At 40.2% G+C, this 23,766-nt stretch overlaps 1 protein-coding gene and 2 non-coding genes across 5 annotated transcripts in view; all 3 read right to left on the reverse strand.

The window, feature by feature from the left end:
* The window catches only part of LOC123867506 (myosin heavy chain 95F), a 55,114-nt gene that overhangs the window by 3,231 nt on the left and 28,117 nt on the right, over positions 1 to 23,766 (reverse strand). Inside the window, exons 2-26 of one of the 3 annotated variants that reach the window (XM_045909567.1) lie at positions 21,757 to 21,949; positions 19,972 to 20,045; positions 18,770 to 18,899; positions 17,866 to 18,030; positions 16,890 to 17,152; positions 16,620 to 16,769; positions 15,967 to 16,223; positions 15,192 to 15,349; positions 13,857 to 14,021; positions 12,838 to 12,961; positions 12,200 to 12,308; positions 11,061 to 11,258; positions 10,524 to 10,748; positions 9,848 to 10,055; positions 8,621 to 8,862; positions 7,552 to 7,664; positions 6,671 to 6,778; positions 6,320 to 6,457; positions 5,817 to 5,909; positions 5,058 to 5,102; positions 2,890 to 3,010; positions 1,932 to 2,049; positions 1,243 to 1,326; positions 978 to 1,094; positions 428 to 583 (exon numbers count right to left, since the gene is read on the reverse strand). In XM_045909567.1, coding sequence (XP_045765523.1) covers positions 432 to 583; positions 978 to 1,094; positions 1,243 to 1,326; positions 1,932 to 2,049; positions 2,890 to 3,010; positions 5,058 to 5,102; positions 5,817 to 5,909; positions 6,320 to 6,457; positions 6,671 to 6,778; positions 7,552 to 7,664; positions 8,621 to 8,862; positions 9,848 to 10,055; positions 10,524 to 10,748; positions 11,061 to 11,258; positions 12,200 to 12,308; positions 12,838 to 12,961; positions 13,857 to 14,021; positions 15,192 to 15,349; positions 15,967 to 16,223; positions 16,620 to 16,769; positions 16,890 to 17,152; positions 17,866 to 18,030; positions 18,770 to 18,899; positions 19,972 to 20,045; positions 21,757 to 21,943 — 3,744 coding nt within the window. In that variant the 5' untranslated portion in view covers positions 21,944 to 21,949 and the 3' untranslated portion in view covers positions 428 to 431. Of the gene's footprint in view, positions 1 to 427; positions 584 to 977; positions 1,095 to 1,125; positions 1,327 to 1,931; positions 2,050 to 2,889; positions 3,011 to 5,057; positions 5,103 to 5,816; positions 5,910 to 6,319; positions 6,458 to 6,670; positions 6,779 to 7,551; positions 7,665 to 8,620; positions 8,863 to 9,847; positions 10,056 to 10,523; positions 10,749 to 11,060; positions 11,259 to 12,199; positions 12,309 to 12,837; positions 12,962 to 13,856; positions 14,022 to 15,191; positions 15,350 to 15,966; positions 16,224 to 16,619; positions 16,770 to 16,889; positions 17,153 to 17,865; positions 18,031 to 18,769; positions 18,900 to 19,971; positions 20,046 to 21,756; positions 21,950 to 23,766 lie in introns of all 3 variants that reach the window. The other 2 variants (XM_045909566.1, XM_045909568.1) reach the window with 2 other exon arrangements.
* LOC123867917 lies at positions 7,912 to 8,104 on the reverse strand. Its single transcript, XR_006796537.1, has one exon. It is a non-coding gene; the product is annotated as a U2 spliceosomal RNA (small nuclear RNA).
* Positions 8,465 to 8,583, reverse strand: LOC123867915. Its single transcript, XR_006796536.1, has one exon. It is a non-coding gene; the product is annotated as a 5S ribosomal RNA (ribosomal RNA).

Consider the following 23,766-nt stretch of genomic DNA (forward strand, 5'->3'; position numbering starts at 1 on the left):
TCGCTCACAAAGCTATTGAAAAGCTATGGGCATTCACGAGTTACGGTACGAACACTTTTTAAACTACGCCGATATACCTGCGTAGAAAACTTTTTTTTGAAAGGCGTGAAAATATTATCTTCGCACAAATAAGGTCTGTATTGTTGTGTACATTCGGGTTTAGTCAGCATTAGATTGCGGTTTTATGCGCAGTCGAATTTTGCCGATGCGATTTTAAAATTGGCTAGTTACCACCCTACCAGCAAAGTCGTGCCGATAAACGATTTATCGCTCCGGTACGATGCCGTGTAGAAACCGATCAAGGGTATAAGTTTGATGAAACTGCCTACACCTTCCAAGTTGGCTCGCTTCCATCTGCATCATCATCTGCATCACGCAGTCAAGGGCTATCTTGTAAAGGAATAAACAAAAAAAAACATTAACTCGCCTGGCTAGCGCTTGCGTGCGTGCGGCGGCGTGTAGCCGGGCCCGTGGTGGCGCGTCCACTCGCGCTCGAACTCGTGCTCCAGGATCTCCGCGCCGCGCTTGCGCGTCAGCCCCGTCTCCTCCAGGCTCAGCTCGCACATCTGCATGTCGTCCACGCCTGCAACCACCACTCCAATGTTACGTCCTTCTCGAGCTCATAGCTCATTAGAGCCGCGCGGCACCACTTCGCCTCGTGCGTTTTTTATACCCTCCGATGGAGACTGGCTCAGTCCACAGACAGAACGGACCATTCATCAGAAGTGCAGATAGGCTATTCCACTGTGTGCCGTGTTCAAGTGTGCAGTGTGCGGGAATTTTATGTCGTTTTTGTCTGTGTGTTAGAGGCACTGACCGTTTAGCACCAAGCTTCTTCTTAATTCTGGTTTTCCCCAAGCTTATATAAATTAAACACGGAGAACTTTCAAACACACCCTTTTAGTATAGATTCAGGACAGAGAGAGCAGAAAGAGACCGCCGCCGCCTCCCGCTCGTACGAAGTGAGCAGTACGTACCGGCCTGCAGCAGTACGGGCGTCTTGTCCGGGTGTAGCTCCATCTGGCGGCCCACGTACTGGCCGTCGAAGTGCGCGTACCACCAGCCGCGCCGCTCGCTCTCGCCGGGCGCGCCGCCTCCCGGTCGTACGAAGTGAGCAGTACGTACCAGCCTGCAGCAGTACGGGCGTCTTGTCCGGGTGTAGCTCCATCTGGCGGGCCACGTACTGGCCGTCGAAGTGCGCGTACCACCAGCCGCGCCGCTCGCTCTCGCCGGGCGCGCCGCCTCCCGGTCGTACGAAGGGGATACGGAAGTAGCGGTGCCTTGCGCCGAGGATATCGCTCTTTTGAGGGAGACGGGGTGTTTTTGCTGGAATACAATATATGTTGATTACGTCAAACAGATGAAATGATCTTTCCATCTTTCTTCAAACTGACCTTTGCAAACAATAAGAGCAGGGTTTAAAAAATACTGGAAAAACAATGCGCTTCAACTAGTGTCTTTCGACGTCTACACTCTACAGCTTTTTTTGTTCATACTTATTGTTATCTATCGATGTAAACCAGTTTAGAAAATGGCCGCAAGGAGGACCTTTTTGCCCATTGGTGAAATCGTGTTTATACGAACTCACTAGATTTTCGTTATCGAGATGCTGTGCTGGAGAAGAATGTTGAAAATAGCTCGGACCGAATTTGGGACCAACAGGTCCATTCTCCAGGAACTCGGCATTAACCAGCGTGTCCCGTTCGGGCTCGCATTCTCACTTCCTTCAGTCACGTATCTAGACGCGACGCTGTCTCCATAGATCGCCCATGATGGACAGACCAAGTGAGAGTGAAGATGTCCCCTTACATAAGTGCACGAAGGCAGCCATCAGAGAGGAATGGAGACGCATTGTTAAGCGTGCCACAGTACGCCAGTGACGACCATGACCGCTCTGTCAAAAGTTAACGACCAAGAAGAGATGAACTCACCGGCATCCATGATGGACTGCGGCGCGCGCTCCTGCTCGGCCATGGTGGACTTGCGCGCGTTCTTTGCCTTCCACGCGTGGTACACCTTCAGCCGCCGGTGGAACTCGTGCCGGCACGCCTGCGCAAGTGACACACGTTTAGTTTTTAGTATTCTTTTTTGAAACCTGTCATTTGTACTTTGTGGTGCTATAAAGTAGGTACATGCACACACGTTATACACCCTTCCACTTTGACATTTTAGCCCTGGATAATGGACACCATAGAGATACAATGTTCAAGAATTGAAATAAATGCTTCAAATGCTGCCCAAAAAAAAGGAGCCAATGGTCCTCATTTCAAATAACTCAAATAGACTTATTGCTTAGGTGTTAAGTTTTATTTTAGAATAAATATTTTTTGTTCACATTAAAAACCGGCGAAGTGCGAGTCAGGCTCGCGCACCGAGGGTTCCGTACTCGGGTACTTTTTCTGACATTTTGCTCGATAAATCAAAAACTATTATGCATGAAAATTAATAAAAATCGGTTTTAGAATGTACAGGTAAAGCCCTTTCATATGATACCCCACTTGGTATAGTTATCTTACTTTGAAAATTGAAAAACATTTTAATTTTTTTTAATGATGTAACCACTAATTCACGGTTTTCAGATTTATTCCTTTACTTGTGCTATATGACCTACCTACCTGCCAAATTTCATGATTCTAGGTCAACGGGCCTAGTACCCTATAGGTTTTCTTGACAGACTTGGACACTTGAGAACATTTTGTTAGTGACCTGTCATCTACCATGATAACACTCACATTAAATACCCTTCTGTTTTACATTTTCTTCTGAGAAGAGTCGTTAAAAAGTCAAAAATTACGCTTTTCAAACGCAAAATCTTACAATGTAACAATATGCAGGTTGCTGCAAAGTCGATTTCTTCCATGCAACTTTGCCATACGATAAAATACATACCTCTAAGAGTTCGATGTCACATGATGTGTTGATTGTATCTCGAAGTTCGGAATACTTCCACTTGGAGAGGTCGTATTTCTGTTTGCCCTGCATCGCTTGCTGCATGCGCACACGCTCGGACCTGGGGAATTTAAAAAAAATAATAGAAATCTTTACTGCCCAAACATAGGTACAGAAAAAAATACAAAAGAAACTATACAAAAGAGGTGCGAAGACGGCCTTATTGCTAAAGCAATCTCTTGCAGGCAACCTTTGGTGAAATGTAGTATTACAAAATCTACAGGGAGGATTTCACTTCATGTGACAAAACTACCGATGTTTTGAAGAAAGGAACAAAAAGTTTTTATTTTAGAAAATTAAGAAAAATACTTGACATTTTTAGTAGACAATGAAAATTATACAGGGTGTTATTCTGAGAGCGTTCACTAAGGCGAAAATTAAAACTGTTATCTATGATCCACTCCTTAGTTTATGTAGTTTCGATTTTTAAGAAAATTCATATGTAGGGATCAAAGTTTTTCTTAAAATTCGTGAATGATTTTACTGTAGTAATCGATAGTATGTTGTTATGATAGGTTTACACTCTCCGCGCAAACGTCGGGCAATGTTGGCAAACGCATGAAAATGATCGTAATAAAGTTAAAAAGCACTAAAACTTGTTTTTCTGTCTCTCTGTGTATTTTAACATTGTACTATATAATATATTTATATTTATGAACTCAGAACGTTTTCCTCTTTCATTTGATATCCCACTCGATACAATAGCAAAAAATATTTTTGGAGACCCTCACATTTTCGGATGTAACATCTGTCAGGTCAATACATAAGACTGCTAAAATCCTTTTTGGCTTTGCCGTAGTCGGGTCAACAAGGCACTAAGTGCCTTGGTCTTGATCAATACAAATGCATGGTTAAGATCTTAGATCGTAAAACTTAGATCTTACAACTTCGCTTAGATTTTACTTACGGCATAGGTACGTGAATTTTCTCTCAAAATAACCCCTTTCTTCGCCACATCGACAAAGACAACAAAAAATCTTGATGGTCTGGCACTACAAAAAGCCATCAAACAAGAAAAGAAGAAGAACAAATAATCTACAGCTAAAAGTCAAAAGTTACATAACATGCTAAAATTAATTACAACATTAGTTATTAAGTATATGATATACAAAGCAACTGCATTACGTGTTTATTTTAGCTACTTCATCATTACTTGTATACAGTATTCAATGCTAATCCAATCGTAAAAATCTCTTAACTAAATTAACAGCTCTCGGAATGTAGAGGCGTTCTACATTCCGAGTAAAAGGGGCCAACCCCTTCCACTTTCATTCCGTATTTTTACGGTTAGCTTATATCCCGGGGACGGATATAGGCAACTTTTTATCCCGGAAAATCAAATAGTTCCCACGGGATCTAAATCCACGCGGATGAAGTCGCGGGCATCCTCTAGTAATACATAAAAGCTTTATATGCGCACACGCATAGTGTGCTTCTGACCTGTCAATTTAAGTTTAGAGATTTTGTATGACTGAATTTGCAGTTTATTTTTTAATAAACAGGGGTTAAACATTAGCATGAAATTGCTTTATATAATATTTATCTCGTGCAAAAAGAAAAGAAAGCTTTAGCCGAAGTGTTAGGAGTTAGTGTTGTTAGAGTCCTCTGTCAATATTCAGAATCCATAGATTTCTATGTTTTACATTAATTCAAAAACAAAACGGGTAATTTATATAACATTGAAAGCATAATAATTGCATTTCATTACAACATTTGGTAAACTTGAAAGAAACTTTACTTAAATATAAATCAATAAAATACCTTATAATTTTTAGTTTATTTCAATCGTCCAAGTCCTAAATCTGATAGATAGTTACATATATTATGGTACGCTAGAATAGTACCAATAATTTATTTAGGTAAGTTAGAAAAATGACTTCAAAACATTAAAAATTAAATTGCGAGCACAATGTTAGTGCCAATTTATTTTCGCAATTTTATTTTATTATGATTAATGTTTCTTCAAATATTTTTATTTTTCGCTTCTATTCCATAGTCTATAAGCAAATTAGTTTTGTATACAAAAAATTGGCAGAGGACATAGATAATGCAGTGTACGTAAAAGAGAAAGATAAATGAGTCCAACAAACTCTGTGATTCCAGGGTACCTGTTCAACTTATTCTCTCCGTTCATCGACTCCATAGAGGGGAAACTGTGCAAACACCACAACATTACTGAATATCTATTTCATTGTAAGTTTTCTCATTCAAGAGCTGGGTCACTAGTGTGACCATGTGGCTCTGGTAGGTCCCTACTATCTTATTCTAATTGTAAGTTCCATCAATTAAAAAAAAAAAGTCAAATAGGTACGTGTCACGCACACACGCATAAGTAAAAAAAATTAAAAAGACTGTCTTTAAAAATTATATTAAAAATCATTACTTTTATTTTTTGTGTACACGCAATTTCATTGCAAATAATTCATAAAAGCTTTTTACAGGAAGTTGGGCAACACTGTGCTTTTCTTTAATAGGCTCTTTGCGTGGTTAAAGGGAGAGATACATATCAACAAACCCTTCAAAGACTGATGCTTTTATAAATATAGCTGATACCGGCTGTACTCACGTGGTCAGTCTAAGTAAGCCGGACTTGTTTCGAAGCCATCCGGTGCCCTCACAGGACTTAACCGTGTCGCGCCGCGAGTTGAGTTCCTACGAAAAAGGACCCTGGATGGGTTCAAAAATAGTCGGGCTTCCTCTGACTAATCACGCGAGTACAACCGGTATCAGCTATTATTTATAACGATTATCACTCACGATAGTTTAAACTGATGCTGTTCTTATAACGTACATGATATGCACAAATAGTAAAATTACTCTAGTAATATGAATTCAAAAGTTAATAGTATTTTATCATTCATCCATACCTCCTCAGTTGCGGAGGCGAGCCTTCTACGTGTCCGTTGGTTTCTTTGGCAAGTCGCACCGCCATCTCGTGGTCTCTCCTCTCTTGTTCTAACCTAAGTGTAAGAATAGGATAAAATCAACATTAAACACGTATTTACTATAAATATAGCTAATGTCAGCTAGACTCACGTGGCTGTCGAAGAACCCATCAGGGGCTTTGTTCACATGGACTTTTCCTGCTGCGCGCAGACCGCCAGAATCTTGAGGCCTCGGAAGGGTTCCGAATTGCAAAGTTCGCATATTTATTTGGGAACACCACTAAAGGAAGTTTGTTGGACAAACGAATATGTTTTCAAAAAAACATTTGAAATTCAATTAGAAAACATAGTTTTGTTTGTGATTAGTTGGTGTCTCAAAATAGCGCCCACTAATTTTTGTCTTTATCATTCGTATGGGATAACGTGACAGAGACAGCGCTATACTACCTTCATTCCGCGGATAGGGTATAGTGTTGATGTTGTACCTCTCCCTGTTGTCCAGGTCGGCCCTGGCGGCCTCCTCCATTTGCTTCTGCAGCTTGATGGCAGCGATTCGGTCTTGCTCCTCTAATTTCAACCTTTCCGCTTCTTCCACCTTGCGACGCGCTTCCATTTCCGCTTTGCTGGCGGCGAGAACAAAGTAAAATCATTTGTATTTTTTGATAGTCAAATGTTGGGTTTGTGATATAATGAATAATGATGTAATGGTGATATGGATACACTGCACTATAGCACGGGTCTCCTTTCGGAGTTCAAAAATGCCTTGTAGCGATATAGCTTAGGTGACCAAGTGAGCCCGGCCCGCTCCAGGGCAGCTGTGTGAAAGTGGTCCTTACAGTCTGCGATGCTCCTCCTCCTGTCTTATGGTCTCCTGCTCGCGCCGCTTGGCCTCCTCCGCAGCGCGCAGCTCCGCCTCCATCCGCCGCAGCCTCTCTTGCTCTTCCCTGGAAACCACAACAACAATTAATCCATATTCCATACTAATTTTTATAAAATTGTCTTAATTTGTTTTTTTTTCATATGCAAAAATAATTATTTAATTATTTCTCCACGTTTTTAAGAAAACCCCTTTTTGCTGTTCTTTACAGTCGCCATTCCAGCACCTTGAGACCCCAACTTCTGTCGGTTTTTCGAACTATGTGCCCTTTCCATTGCCGTTTTAGCTTCGTAGGGAGAAGCAGAATATAATATAGTAGCGTAAAAAAATATAACGTCGACCTCTATGGAGCTGTGGCCTTGTAAGTGGGAGGTCCCGGGTTCAATTCCTGGCAGAGGCCATTCAAGAATTTATATGATCTCAATTGTCACTGGTCTGGTCTGGTGGGACGCTTCGGCCGTGGCTGTTACAAGCCTACGGGCAAAGCCGTGCCGCCAACAATTTAGCGTCCCGGTACGATGCCCTGTAGAAACCGGTCAGGGGTATAGGTTTAATAACTTACCCCATCTTAGACTGCATCATCGTTCATCACTTATCATTAGGTGAGACAACTAACTTGTATCAGAATTTAAAAAAATGTTTTTTTTTAAATTATATGGACTAGCGCTTGGCTGCAATCAGACCTGCTAGCAAGTGATGATGCAGCCTAAGATGGAGCGCGCTTGCCTAGAAGTTGCCTATTCACTCTTGACTTGAAGGTACCCATATTATAGGTAGAAGGGAAAACTGACGCCGGAAGGGCGTTCCATATCCTAGCGGTTCGAATTAGGAAAGAGGAACCTGTTCTTTTGATCCATCATAGCTTTCTGTAGAGCGGCCATCTGCATCTCTACCTCTTTCGTGAGTTTAGTGTAAAACTGGTCTATCTCTGTGCGGCTTATTTTCGGGTTAGTCTGAAACAATGTGCATATAAATGTGAAATGTAGTAATGTGAAAAGTTTGCTAGCCGATGCCCGCGACTTCGTCCGCGTGGATTCAAGTTTTTAAAAATGCCATGAGAACTCTTTGAATTTCCTGGATAAACAGTAGCCTATGTCGTTCTCCGCCTATACGTCCATGCATCACGTTAGCCCGTTGCGCTGTTATTGAAGAACAAATCAAGTAACTAAAATACTTTCATGAAAGTTTCCTTATAAGGGTATTATGTGGGCCGATCCCAGCGGGACTGCAATGCCGGGCCGACCCGTGACGGGAGTGGAGCGAGCCCCGAACATCCCGTCGATTTACAAAAATCAGTTTAATATACTGGTCCCACAGTGTGGGAACTTTCAGATATTAAGCTGAAAAGAACAGATACTACACTTTGATCTTAGCCAAAAGGCCGAGAAGCGATAATTAAAAAAACGAAGCACAGGTAGTGATGCCACGGAAAAGAGTCTCCGCAGCGCGATATACATTTTTCTAGGAAATCAACAGCGACACCTACTGGTGTGTACAGAAGCTATGTAAGTACATAGTGAGAGCGCCATCTAGAACTAACAACTATGTATTAACTATGTGAATTTTAAGGACAGCCTCTGAACATTCATCTGTATTTTTAGCAATATTTCGGCAATGAAAGTGTTAGTTTTCTCAATATTTTTATAGTTTGATTTAAATTTAGTTAGTGGGGCTGGCATCACCTAACAAAAAAAGAAATACATTACAACAAAAAATATAGGTATTGCAAAAATAGTTAAAAAGTGCAAAAAGCCAACAACATCACGCGGTGTTCCCAGGCGGTCACCCATCCAAGTACTGACCGCGCCCGATGTTGCTTAACTTCGGTGATCGGACGAGAACCGGTGTATTCAACATGGTATGGACGTTGGCACTTCACAATTTGAAAATATTGATCAGAAGCGGTTACCTTGATCGCAGTGCAAGCACTTCGAATAGAGTTCCTCAAGTTGTCGATGTTTTTCTGGGCATTGTCTCTCTCTTTCTTGAGCTGCGGAGTGACAGCTTCCATCTCTTTCAGATTGTTCTCCAGCGATTTGATCTTGGCTATGCCGCGGTATCTAGGCTGGTGTTGGCGCCTCACGAGGTAGCCTCGTATTGCCTTTTGTACTGTTACTAGGCACTCCCGCCGGTAGAGGATTTTGTTCTTTACTGTAAAGTCAATATCAAAATATTTATTCAAAGCACATCATTATCTTACTAAGATAATGATGATTCATCTTAGTAACATAAATCAAGATGATTTATCTTAATTTGATGGTGTTCTTAGTAATAGAATGATGGTAATAATAATTTATATAAATTAAAACTACGAGGGTTCCAACTTCCAAACGCGCCGTCTTAAACTTCTTGTCAATAAAGATTTATTTATTATACTTATTTATTATTATTTACTAACAACATACAATTGCAAACAACGTGCAGCGAGCTTGTCGCAGTCTAGCCACTCGATGGTTGACGTCTCGCTAACTACGCCCTTCAAGCGAGCGGCCCACGCGTCCACAGCATGCGGGCCACTCAAGCAACGTAACGCGCGCAGTAGGGAGACGCCGTAATGCTAGCTGTCATCGCGTGGACACCGAGGTTTCAGCTAGCTGTCGGCGCGTGGACAACTAGCGGCCACTTCGATTTGAGGCGGTGCCGTTCGTGCGTTGTGTGGGAACGGTATAGTCTATATGAGCTACGACCTCTAATTACCAAACAGGACTCGATTAAACACACTTTATTGGCTGGGCAGCGCGTGTTGTTGCACATAGGAGTCATAGAATGATGTTCTATTATACGAAGACCGTTTGGATGTCTGTGTGAGTGCACACAAACATCCAAACGGTGTGTTAAGTGTGCGTGGCACTCAGTTTCGATTGCGATGCGGTTTACGATACGAACACAAATGCTTTAACGCTTATCGGTACACTCACTCCTACAACCAAAGCTGAGCGAGCGGTCTTCATGGAATAGAACAACTGTACAAGGTTTTATATTTAACATGTAAGTTTTGATTCTATCGGCATTTCCACTACACCTCACGGCTATTCAGGATTCCATAGTAAAATAAGGAACCGTTATTATTTTCGTTCAGCCCATTTCTATGTTACAGTTATTTTATTTTTGAAGGAGGATTTAATACAATACTGACGCTTAATAATAGACAGCGCAGAGAAGATTGCCCGCCTCCAGCGCGACTTGACGAGCCAGGCCAGCACGGAGTCCACTATGGCCTTCAGGTTCTCCGGGTCGGAGCGCATGATGGTGTCGAATTCCGAGTACTTGCCCGGCCGGAAGAAAACGCGAGTAACGCCGAACTTGTAGTCCTTGTCCGATAAGCCGAAGCTGTGGACGATTGCCTGAAACATCGGCATCATCAACTCATTGCCAGCTCACTACTGAGCACGGGTCTCTTCTCAGAAAGAGAAGGATTTAGGCTATAATACATAATCTTCGATTGTGCGACATACTTTTAATAGATTTCTTGAACTTGTGTAAAGGCAAATCAAATATATACTAATAAGTAATATCTGCATATTATAATGTTCAAAATGAAACGCACTATACATGTTGTTGTTGGAACACGTTGTGAGCGCTCCATCTAGTGGAACATTTATATCGCTGCTAAAAACCAATTGAAAAAAATATATATTAGCCATGCTAATCATGACTAGTACTCCCCTTTCCTCTCAAATTAAGCGTGAAGCCTGTGCCAGGAGTAGGGTTTGAACCGCTGACCTTTCGGAATTCAGTCCGCTCCTCAACCGTTGAGCTATCGAAGCTCTTGATGACTTTTAAAAGATTTAGATTAAATATTAGCAGCTCACCTGACAAAACACCTTAGGCGAAAGAGTCTGCAGCTTGGCAGGCAAGTAGGCCTTATACATGTTGTGCAGCTCCGCAAAGGGCGCGCGCGACGGGAAGCCGTGCTCCATAAGCGCCAGTACAGCAATAGTGCCGCTGCACTGCAGCTGCGTCAGCACCAAGGAGCCTTCGATCTCGCGACCCACCATGCGCGAGTTGGGCTTGATGCAACGCACGAAGTTTGTGCCCTACAAACAAAGTTGTACCACCCGAATCATAGATGTCGCTGTAGATAGTTACGTCGTGGTATTGTGAGAAAATGGATAAGTAAGGCTGAAGACTGAGTTGTGAAACTCATTACTTAAAGAAGGTCCAGGTAATCGATCCAACGTTTACCGTTTAGTATTAGTCCAAAACCTGCAACATGCTTTCAGATTAAAGAATATTTTGTGTTATATAGAAGCAGGCTATAGTATATATTATATTATGTTGTATAGGGGGTGATTTAAGCTGTTGGTTCCTTGGGTTATTTTATGACCAATAGTGTAAGAGTTACTCACATTCTCCTTCAACTTGTCCATGAGCTGGGACAGCTGGGTCTGGAACTTGGCGCCCACGGAGATGAAGTTGAGTTTCCCCTTCGCGTTGTTGTTGTCCATCGTCTCGAAAAGCTGTTGCACTAAGCCGCTGTTGGACTCTTGTACCAGGAACTCGAGCGACGCATGAAGTGCATCGTTGTTCTTTTCTATGAATTGATTCTGAAATAAAATTATAGTTACTTTTTTTTATTCAGATACAAGTTAGCCCTTGGCTGTTATCTCACCTAGTGGTGAGTGATGATGCAGTCTAAGATGGGAGCTGGCTAACCTGGAAGGGGTATGGCAGTTTTCATTAAACCCATACTCCTTTGCGGTTTCTACACGGCATTGTACCGGAACCCTAAATCGCTTGGCGGCACTGCTTTGCCAGTAGGGTGGGAACTAGCCACGGCCGAAGCCTTCCACCAGACAAATATATAGAAAGGAAGAAAAACAATTATTTCTTAAATTGTGCCTCACTTCTACAAGTGACCTATGTCCAGCAGTGGGCGTCTCTCGGTTGATAATGATGATGATGAATACAAGACGGTGAGCGAGTTTATCAGTGTTCAACCCACTATACCTTTAAAAAAAATATTACAACATACAAAATGAAAAAGATTTAGGAATTTGATCAATCCACGACCGGACCACTAATGAGCACTGGTCTCCTCTCAGAATGAGAAGGGTTTAGGCCATAGTCAGCCACGCTAGCCAAGTGCAGATTGGAAGGCACACACCTTTGAGAACATTACGAGAACTCTCAGGCGTGCAGGTTTTCTCAATATATCAAATTTATTCCACACACTAGCTGATACTCGCGCCTTCGTCCGCGTGGATTTACATTTTTATAAATCTCGCGAGGTTTTCCGGGATAAAAAGTAGCCTATGTGTTAATCCAGGGTATAATCTATCTCCATTCCAAATTTCATCCAAATCCGTCCAGCCGTTTCTGCGTGATTGAGTAACAAACATCCAAACGTCCACACTTTCGCATTTATAATATTAGTAGGATATAATATTAGGATTGCTTTCAGACTCATTTCTTGTGCCTAAATCGCTAAAAAGACTTTAACACGAACTACATATACATCTCGAACTGGGTATAGTGAAATACTTACAGTGTTATAGCACACAGCGCCGGCAAAATGTCGCAATAAGAATCCTTCGTGGTCGCGCAGTGTGCGGTGCGCCTTAAGGCGGGACGCACGAGGCACTTGGAGACGTGCACTGAAAATAAGAAAACATACAATAATAAACAAGTAATTTAAAAAAGTCTCAAAAAAAACAGGACTGCAGTTAAGTTTGCACTTCTTCTTTTTCAACCTGGCTGGCTGCAATCAGATGTGTTCTCAAGTGATGACGTAGCCTAAGATGGAGCGCGCTTGCCTAGGAGATGCCTATTCATTCTAAAAGTGGAGGGGAAAACTGATGCCGGAAGGGCGTTCCATATCCTAGCGGTTCACCACAGTCAGTATTTTTTTTTTATTTTGTTTTATCGTTTACAAGTTAGCCCTTGACTGCCATCTCACCTGATGGAAAGTGATCTAAGATGGAAGCAGGCTAACTTGGAAGGGCTATGGAAGTTTTTATTAATCCCATACTTATTGGTTTCTACACGGCAACGTACCTAAAAGCGTACGTAACGAAAAGCTAAATCGCAATTTCCAAATTGTCCCCCAGAATGGAACCCAGGACTTCCACTTATAAGACTGTGCCACTGTGCCATGGAGGTCTTCAAAAATACATAATATCGTACCTTGCAACATTTCCACTGAGCCCCTTGTGTACCGCGTTAGTGAAGTGGCCATAGTCCGGTTTGGGCAACTTGGACTCCTCATCCAAGATGTGGAATATACCGTGATTTTTGCTCTCGATTAAATCTGTAACATCAAACAAAAATCTATTTCATAAATACATTAGGATAGTGGAAGGTTAATCATAGTAATATTAAAAATGCGAAAGTGTTGATTTATCATTCAAGCACGCTGCAACGGAGCAACGGATTTTTCCATTCTTTGCATGGATATAGTTAAGGACCTGGAAAGTGACACGGGCTTTTTTTATCCCGGAATATCAAATATAACGAAAATCGAAAAATCCCGTGGGAATTTCAAAACCTAAATCCACGCGGAGGAAGCCGCGGGCATCAGCTAGTTATTTATAAAAGCGTGTACACGGTCTACGCGAGAAAGGAGCGACTATATTTTTTTTTGAATAATTTAAATCCACCATTTTGGATTTAAAAATGGTCGTCATTGTCATAATTATTATTAGTCCCCGAAAAATTTGCTCGTGCTTGTGACACAGATTTAGTATTTCCGCCAATCCACCCTTGGCCAATGTGGTAGACTATGGCCTAAACCTTTTTCATTCAGAGAGGATAAGTGAGCTCAGCTCCGGGCTCAGTAGTAAGTCGGCGATGCAGAGTTGAAGATGATTTAGTATTTTTGTTGAATATCAAATAGATATTGGCCTCGATTCTGATGTCTTTTCTAAACTATATTTAGAGTATCTGCATCTTTTTCTTTTTAAAATTGCTAAAAAGGGGCGGGAAATGAATTTTAAATATAAAGAATCTAAATTTTAGTGCACTCAAATAATAGACTCACAACTGGCACTTAAAGTTTGGCACGAGGTTTGATATGTCTAAATTAAACTAAGTTAGATTAAGTAAGAAAAGGACAGACAGTCCTTTTCTTATTACAATTGGTAAGAAAAAGATGTGAATACTCTAAAATTTAGTTGCGCTCAGAATCAGTAGCATTGTGATCTTACCAATGCAGTCCTGGTTGTCCACGAATCTGATCTCGGGCACATTGAGCCCCTCTCTTCTGTATAGTTCCTGCTCGTTCTTGAGGATGCGCTCGTTGAAGAATTGCTGCAGCTTCTCGTTGCAATAGTTGATGCAGAACTGCTCGAAGCTGTTCATTTGGAAGTATTCTGTGAAGTAAAAAACTAGTCAAGTGGGTGTTGGACTTGCAAACGAAGGGTTCTGTACGTATCGTATCGTGTAGTAACATAAGCTGTAATCAATATATCTTCGCTGCAGCACTGCAAGTTAATGACACATAGCGCCATCTACGATGTGATTTAGTAAACCTTTTATTTGGTCGTGCGACACTAACTTTTTTGTGATGTAACCACAAATTCACTGTTTTCGGATTTTTTCTTTTACTTGTGCAAAGACAGACAAATTTCATGATTCGAGGTCAACGGAAGTAGGTTCTGTCTAAGTTTTGATTACTTTGACGGGTGTTGACAGGCAGACAGAAAACAAAAGTAATCCTATAAGGGTTCCTTTTTTCTCTGGAGATACGGAACCCAAAAAAAATTGGTAAGTTCTTCTCTGAGTGCCTCTCTGACCAGCGAAGATTGGTAGTCAGCTTCGTATACTCTTGCCTATTATTCGCAAGGCAAAACAGACAAACGGCACTTGCAATTCTCGTCCTTTCTCCGTTTATAGGAGACAAATGTAAGCGTTGGAGATGTGGGCAAACAGGCATTGGACTCACAAAAACAAATGAAGAAGTAACCAAAAACGTGAATCTTACAACGGCAAACGCGCTCCAACTTATACCTCACCATGATCGTCATCAAGCGCAAGCCTATCCTGCAATTAAAAAAATATCTGGCACATGCTCAGGCATGAGAAATACGAATTCCTACAAACCACTGCTATCGGAACAGTTGCCAGAAAAAGACGCATTGGTTTTTATATTTTGGTTTTGGCAAAAAAAACAACGGCATCCCACGGAATTTATAAGGCTTCATTCGCACGAGAGCTTTTTTAACGTCCGTTAAAAAAGCATTCAAATAGAGCAAATGCATTCCCAAGTATCACATGTCAACACTTTTTTAAGGCGCACTTTGTAATTATCAACGCCGGGTTTTGATTTGATTTTAACTGAAGTAGGTATCAAGACTAAGGTACTGAAATCTATAGAGCACACTTTGACTTCGCTTAGACTTAAGTTTCAGTTAAAACGAGACAGATTTATGCCAGCGGTATAGCGCTGTCTCGTTTTAACAGTGGCTTAAGTCTGAGTAAAGTCAAAGTGCGATAGATCTCAGCCTAAGGGCCCACAGCCAATAGTAGATGAATGAACTCACCGAAGCCGGCAATGTCCAGCACGCCGATGTAGTAGACCGAGGTGCTGGAGGGGATACTGTCGTTGATGCGGCGCACGATGTAGTCGAACAGCCGGCTGTACACCGCCTTGGCCAGCGCGTCGCGCGCGCTCGCCGCCTCGTACGTCTTCAGCGGCACCCTGCCACATCGCACTGTTCATTGCTGAACCCGAGAACACTACTCGCACAATCCTGTCACGCCATGGGCGCATGTGCCTCAACGCTTACACGCTTTAACGCATGTACCTTATTGGAATCAAACAATTCCCGATGGATGGTAAATTGTGCCAAGTTGGAAAGAATCTCCACGTAATTAAGGACGAGTTTGCAATGCTTTGCAAATATGTTGCATATTGTTGCAAATATGAGAGTTATTCGGTATCTTTTGTGGCTAAAATATGCCTACTAAATAAAATGGAACTACAGATTGCAAAACATAGATTGATTGACCCCTTTACCTCCAAAGGTAGGTAAACATTTTTATGAAAATCATTATTTTTTCCATTGTTTCTTTATAGAAAATTAACGATTTAGGGTCTGTTTACGTACCGATTTTATTCTTATAATTCTAATAAATATCTCCCGTCAGCAGATATTATATGCATGATGTAGGTTAGAAAAGTATCACTGGTTTGATTTCAGAATTATATAGAATTATACAGTTAGCACTCAACCGCTCATTTTACAAAAAGACAGTTCACCTAATTCGGACTACTTTTTAACACAATTTAGGGAGTAAAATAACCAACAAACACACATAATAGCAGTCCCCTTAATGCCTCCTCGAGAGCTCTGCATGAGTCGCGACACTAACGCCATCCGTAGCTCGCCCGGGTCCACGCCCAGCAGGGAGGCCGCGGTCGCGAGCGCGGCCTCAGTGTCTGGACTCACGCGGCACCCTCCCCTCGCACCGCCTTCCTCCTCAAACTCCACGTTACCCAGGTGGAGGACCGCCGCCACCACAGAGTAGACGGACTTCTTCTCCGCTTCCGATAGACCCACTCGGGATAAGGCCTGGAAGAGAAGCCAATGTCATGATTAAATCTAGAGTAAGAGTCAAGAGTATGCTGAAATTTCTGGGAACCATTATCATCTCAAGAAACTCCTACCATGATTTGATTAACGGAAAGGGGTCACTACCCTCAGCAATGAGGACTACGTGACCAGAGAGAAGAACCAAGAGGCAGAAGAAACGTATCAGTATCATGTACTTAATTGTAAAAAAAAAACTGAAAATATAATTAAGAAGGTATCCACCATAGATATTAGAAATTGTATTGAAGAAAATTATTACCACAGTCAAACGTGTTTTCACATGCCTTTGCTCAGAGTATAAGATTGTTTGCCTGGGGTAGCAAGAACAATTGAAATTACTGCTATGAGGAAGAGGTCAAAGATAAACATGATTACCTGATGCAATCTCTGGAAATCCTCCACATCATCCAATATGGGATCTCTCAGACCTCCTTTAGCTTGTTGTTGCTTACTCTTCTGGTTCGCATTAATTTTCTTCTCGGATTGTGCTGATGTGAAGTATTGTGTGCAACCGTTTTTCAGATACTGTAACAAAGTTTTATGTGATGTTAACTATTTCTACAAGGGAGCATAATGAGACCCTTAGTGTTCCAAATATATACAAATAAAAAATGTAATGTAAACAATAAAAATTTGATAGCTTACCAAATAATCATCAGGCTTGGTTATCTTCAAAGCTGATCGCAGTTCTTGTGGGGCCCCCGCGCACAGCAGATAGAATACATGATAGTTCCTCTCTTCGGCACTCTGCGTGCATATTCTCGACTTTTCCAACAGGTAGTGGGAGATATGCCCTCCAACGACCTGATATTTATTGGAAAAGTGAACCTCCATAAATTTGCCGAAACGTGAACTGTTGTTGTTACGAGTTGTCTTTGCATTTCCGAAAGCTTCGAGGATTGGATTCGCTGAAAAGGAGAGGACCAAGTTCTTTAAAATTAAAAATTTCCGGCTAGAACTTTTTAAGCAATTTATATAACATTTTATCATATTTATTTTTTAAGAGTATTCCCAGTAAATTTAAACTCATGCCTTTTCTAACATTTTTATCTGTGGCTTTTAGTATCTTAGGGTCTTACTTCTAGTACCTAATTTTCAATGTTAGTTTACCATGGCATCATACAATGATTTCATTATACAATTTTACATTATTTTGGCCTCTAATTCTCTTTATTTTGACTCTCAACTTTTTAGTTACCATTTTGGAAAATTAGTTTCCCTTTAGCTCGTACACCAAAAATAAAATCCATACTATCCATCCATACTAATATTATAAATGCGAAAGTGTGTAGGTATGTCTGTCTGTCTGCTACCCTTCCACGGTCCAACAGTTTAATACGACGGACATAGAGTTCCCACGGCATTCTCAAAAACCCGCTTAACCGATTGGTATGAAATTTGGTACCGAGGTAGCTTGCGTCCCTGTAATTGACATAGGCAACTTTTTATTCCGGAAAATCAAACAGTTCCCACGAGATCTTTAAAAACCTAAATCCACGCGGACGAAGTCGCGGGCATCCTCTAATTATTATATAATTTTGGCTTATTTCGTGACGATTTCCGATAGAGTTGTCTTTTGATTTATTCAGCCTGAGCCTTTCAGTTATTTTTTATTACTTACCATCCAAAATCTTCTGCTCAACGGGTCCAGCTCCTTTCGCCCACAGATCGCAGAGGTATTTGAGGATGTACTTGGTAGACTCTGTTTTGCCCGCTCCAGATTCACCAGATACGATGATAGATTGTGATTGCTTTAACGCTTTCATGTCCCGAAATGATTTATCAGCTGAAATATTTAACCATATTTACTTTGCAGCTGTTAAAATATTTAATCTTGTGGATACTCAGAGTTGGGGTTGTTTCTGTTCGTTAATTCTATAAACGCTGAAATTTTAATGGTTGTTTTCCAGAAGCGAAATGATTTTGTCATGGTATTACAATCCATTTATTAAGTATGAAAATTATTATAAGAATAAAAATTGCAAATTCACAATTGAGAAAAACAAAACTGGCATTGTCTAGTGAATTATTATTGTTTCTCACGCGTTCGAGTTGATGATCATTTTATAAAACAAAAAAATAGAAAAACATTTCTATTTCTGAAGTTTAACTCTATGTTTCGAAAGTAGATACTACTGAGGGAAAATCATTCTGTCGCGGGAAGACCACCATTAAAATTTCAGCGTGTATAAGTAATTTTATTTCTACTTCTTTAATTAACTACTCTAGAAACGATATAAATATTGAAAAACATAGCAAGGAACCAAAAGCTTAATTTGCTATAATCCGCTCAAACAGACCAATCTCTACGGTGCAACATGCAGCATATGCGATATGCACCACCCGCACTCCCACGGCTAAATATGCGCGAAAAGCCAGCCACCACGCAAGAATATCGTATGCTGCATATTGCATAGAGATTTGTCTGTTTCAGTAGATTAAAGTAAATTAAGCTTTTGTTTCCTTGTATATCATGGACTTCCGCAAAGTAACGCCTGCTGCTTTAAAAAATTTGAAACACATACCAATAGCGAACACATGCGGTGGCAGTTCACCCAAGGACCTGCCTTGGTATTTCTTGATTGTGTTCGACGAGTACATGTCTGGAATGTCTTCATACGGGTTCACCGCTAGCAAAATATTTGCGACGTATGTCTGTAATGAGAATATAATATGTCAGATCGGTTTAACAGCTTACCTGCACACACACATTCTAGGTAGTAGGTAATGTGATTAATTTCCTTAACGGAAATTTGGAAAATCACATTAATCAAGAATTTACATACAAATCTTTGAATCCGCGTAACTTTGGAACTAGTTATTTCTACGGAAATCTAGCAAACAACAGACATAGATATTAGTTTCTGAAACGTGCCTATAAAATTTCATTGAGTTTGATTAGTCTATATTCAAACTAGATGAAGCCCGCGACTTCGTTCGTGTGGATATACATACCTATGTAGGTTTTTAAAAATCCCGCGGGAACTTCAGGGATAAAAAGTAGCATTTGTGTTAATTCAGGGTATAATCTAACTCCATTCTGAATTTCAGTCAAATATGTCCAGTATTTTTGCGTGAAAGAGTAACAAACATACAGGCATACACATACATACACACAAACTTTCGCCTGTATAATATTAGTGTGAATAAGTGTGATGAGAACCAAACTACGTTTGTATGGAGCGAGTGACGGAGAAACCGCTGAATCCGGTAACCTCATCAACTCAAGAAGTTAATGCAAAACAAATGTCACATATCCGTTCCAAGTTAGCCCACTTCCATCTTATACTATCAAGGAATTAAAAAACATTTCTCAGCATATTATTCATTCGACCAGTCATAGAAATAGCACAGCGAGTCATCGAATAGTCCCGCAATGTTATTTATATTATTACCTTCTTTGCCCGTAATAACGTTCGTCATAATCGATCGTTTGCGTGCGGTTCGGTCAAGGTGAGTTATAATGCTTGTAACAAGACCAAGTTTTCATAGATATTTGCTGTTTTTAGGGTTCCGTACCTCAAAAGGAAAAACGGAACCCTTATAGGATAGTGTATACTATGAGACCTCATAGTAACGTTTGTGAATACGGGTGTAAAAGTACTTACTTACACTGAAACACATACTTGTAATTTCTGACGATAAAGGCGATGCCAACGTAATGAGTCACACGATATCAGTACTAGGTAACTAAACAAAGTATTAAATAAATAGTAGGTATACTTACGTAAATCTTGCTCTTCTTGTATCGTGTTAGAATGTTGTTAAGAAGTGTCGCTTCGTTGAGGAACATTAGTTCACCTGCAAAAATACAAAGTTATGTTTAGTTATAAAAGTGGCAAGCAAACGAGCAGGCGGGTCGCCTGATGTTAAGTGATTACCGCCGCCCATGAACATTTACAGTAGGTACCAGAGGAACCACCAACGGGCGGGTTGAAGTGCACCAGGAACCCAGGTAGTGAGGGTGAAATTGCTTGCTGTGACGTGCGGTGCGGTTGTAGAAAAAGTAGTTATTTGGATATTATAATATTTCACCATAAAAATTAACATCGTCAATATCATACAGTATAATAACAAATAGAATTAAATAAATAATATAGGTACCTAGTAAGAATTGGGTAATGTTGTTTCATCATCAAAACAATAAACATTATTATTTTTAACGATTTCTTTGTTTCATATTTTTGTTATAAATTAATGCACTGTTTATAAATACTTACAATAATTTTTGTAGGAAGTAACTTTATAGTATTTTATAACTAATATTATAAAGGCGAAAGTTTGTGTGTGTGTGTGTGTGTGTGTGTGTGTGTGTGTGTGTGTGTGTGTGTGTGTGTGTGTGTGTGTGTGTATGTATGTTTGTTACTCCTTCACGCAAAAACTACTTGACGGATTTGGCTGAAATTTGGAATGGAGATAGATAATACCCTAGATTAGCACATAGGCTACTTTTTATCCCGGAAAATCAAAGAGTTCCCACGGGATTTTGAAAAACCTAAATCCACGCGGACGCAGTCGCGGGCATCATCTAGTATTTTATAATTTACTCATATAATTTAAGTTGTTTCGTAATACAGTTTAACTTTAAAGGAAAGTTCATTGATGTAATTATTTTAGCATTTACGTAATTGTTATTACCTCCAGTATGATATTATCTAAAGCAATGAGTAACTGTAATATGAGGCTTTGGTCATGGACGCTAGATGCCCATGGAAAACGGGTTAGTTTTCTTTGTTTGTTCACTAAGTGGACAAACCACGACCATCAAGCTGGGAACTACGATCAACGCATTTAGGTTAGATTTAGGTATAAATGTCGGAAAATCTTCAAATTGTAGGTATGAATTCAACATTTCCTTATAATAACCAAAAGCAAAACTATAAAACACGCAGATTTTTATTACAATCCAAAAGAATTTTATTATTGTCTCTTTTTGAAGAGTTTTATTTACGCTAAATATTATGCTGCTTTTGTGATCTTTGTAATCATTGCCAGTGAATAAGCTGAATTTTTGGTACTCTCGCTAATATTGATAATTTTAGAAAATATGACAGGAGCGTCAGCCAATTATTATTATTATTATTACTATCACTAGGGGGACTTACAACCTCCGCAAGATAAAATTCTATGACTTATTATTCGCAGGGCCCCCGGCTGGGAAGTTATCATCAATTTTAAGACTCCACAATATCTTATTTCGAAAACCAACAGCTTAATTAAATTAAACAGTCCTAAAATTCACTAAAAGCTAATAACATAAATTAATATGTACCTAGACGACCAGTTAACACAGCGAGATGCAAACTATAACAGTTAACTATTTAAGAGACAATCTATGACTTACAATAATTTATCATCATTTTTGGCAGGGCTCCCCGCTGGAAAGATATCATCGAAGTTGTTCACGCGATGTAGTCTGTAGATACTTGTTGTCCGGATGAAACTCATACGATCTAGGTAAAGCATCTATCAAAGGTACTTTCAAGCTCCACAAATTAAATCTATGACTTACAGTTATCATCAACATCTTTAGCAGGGTCCCCAGCTGGGAAGATATCGTCGAAGTTGCAGACGCGCCGTGGATGCCTATTGTCCACCGGGAACACGTCTGCTTCCTCACCCATCAGCTCCTGGAGGCGGGCGAGCACGAACCCCTCGTTGGGGTCGCGCACCCACACCAGCTGTTTGTCCATCGTCATTTTTCACTGGAACAATGGAAAAAGAATTTAATATGCTTTGGGTTGTAATATAGGCGTGTCCTGGAGTAAATACCGCGTAGCGTGAAAGAACCTCTTGGAGATTGTTTCTGCTGGACTTACATTTACCTGGAAGTATGCAGGAAATGGGTGGATGAGACCCACCATGGATGAGAGATTATCATCATTATCGCGTGCCTTCTTCGAAACGAAGTTTTGCGATCAAAATCCGAAAAGCTTTTTTATCTACAGTCGTCTCTTTTTAACTTTGGGTAATAAGCTCTGTTTATCCCCTTATATCATCCAACCATTTGCATCATTGGCGACCTGATGCCCTTTTGCCTTCAGAAATCGAATGATTGATGTATCTAATGGTTGATGCCATACGCATGTATTTCTAATATAATGACTAACTAGCGATCAAAAAAATGGGCGGGTCACCTGATGTGAAGTGATTAATGCTGCCCATGAACATCTGCAGCATCTGAGGAACCGCCAACACGTATCCGGCTTTTAGGATTTTGTTGCAACTACCATCAACCTCATAAAAAAGTTACTTGCCAATCTAAAAAGGTATTGCTAAACTTCACACACAAACTGTCGACGCCGCATACAGTAAGTATTACATTCAAGTTTTCAGTAAGTAATAGTTACCTACTATAGGTACTGCGTTTGACCCGTGCTGTTACGATCGATCTGCTTTACTTTGTTTTAATGGCATCCTCAGAAATAGTAAACCGTAAAATAGATGTTTAACGATACTTTACAAACAATTCTTGAAACAAAGTATGTAACATCTGAATCACTATGAAACATATCTCCTGAATACTAATCAAACAAGACAAAACACGTGGTAAGGAATAACCTCATCAAGAATCGATACACAGACGCACGCTGATACACAACCATATAAAAAGTTAAAAGTACAAACTAAATAGGCATGAAGTGCAGACCTGCATAAAGAATGGCAACTGGCAGAATATATTATGTGTCCATGTTTTTAGATATGATACAACAAGTATCAAACAAGTGTAAATTAAAAATTTATAACACCCACGACAAGTGAAGGTTACAGTAAGAACTAGAAAAGAGCTGATAACATTCAAACGGCTGAACCGATTTTCTTGGATTATAGCTAAGAACACTCTCGATCAAGCCACCTTTCAAACAAAAAAAACTAAATTAAAATCGGTTCACTAGCTTAGGAGCTACGATGCCACAGACAGATACAAAGATACACACGTCAAACTTATAACACCCCTCTTTTTGGGTCGGACACGGCTGGGTTTCGACAACCCTTGTAGTTAGAGTTTTAGTTGACACATATCCGAATATTTCAAATGAAAAGGTATCTGACTGACTAATATCGACGCACAGCTCAAACTACTGGACGGATCGGGCTGAAAGGCATGCAGATGCAGATGATGCAGCAATAATTTTTGAAAATGATAAAGAGAGCAATCTGTGTATCTGTCTGTGGCATCGTAGCTCCTAAGCGAAAGAACCGATTTTAATTAAATTTTTTTGTTTCAAAGGTGGCTTGATCGAGAGTGTTCTTAGCTATTAAATTTTGAATTTATATTTTCTCTGACCATATTGTGTAGATATTATATGAGTAAATATCTAATAAAAATAACACTTATGAGATCTGTCAGAGAACAAACTGTCCAGACCCCGTAATATTCACGAGAGAGTCATAATGTTCACTTTCGTTATGAACAAGTATTAGGCAGGTATACGTCTCGTCCGTATTGCGTAATTAAACTGTGTTTTGTTTGTTTTAAGTTATAATGGGCTATTTTAGTGAAAAAGTATTACAGTTAATT

Source organism: Maniola jurtina, chromosome 8 (genome assembly GCF_905333055.1).
Source record: "Maniola jurtina chromosome 8, ilManJurt1.1, whole genome shotgun sequence".
Lineage (NCBI taxonomy): Eukaryota > Metazoa > Arthropoda > Insecta > Lepidoptera > Nymphalidae > Maniola > Maniola jurtina.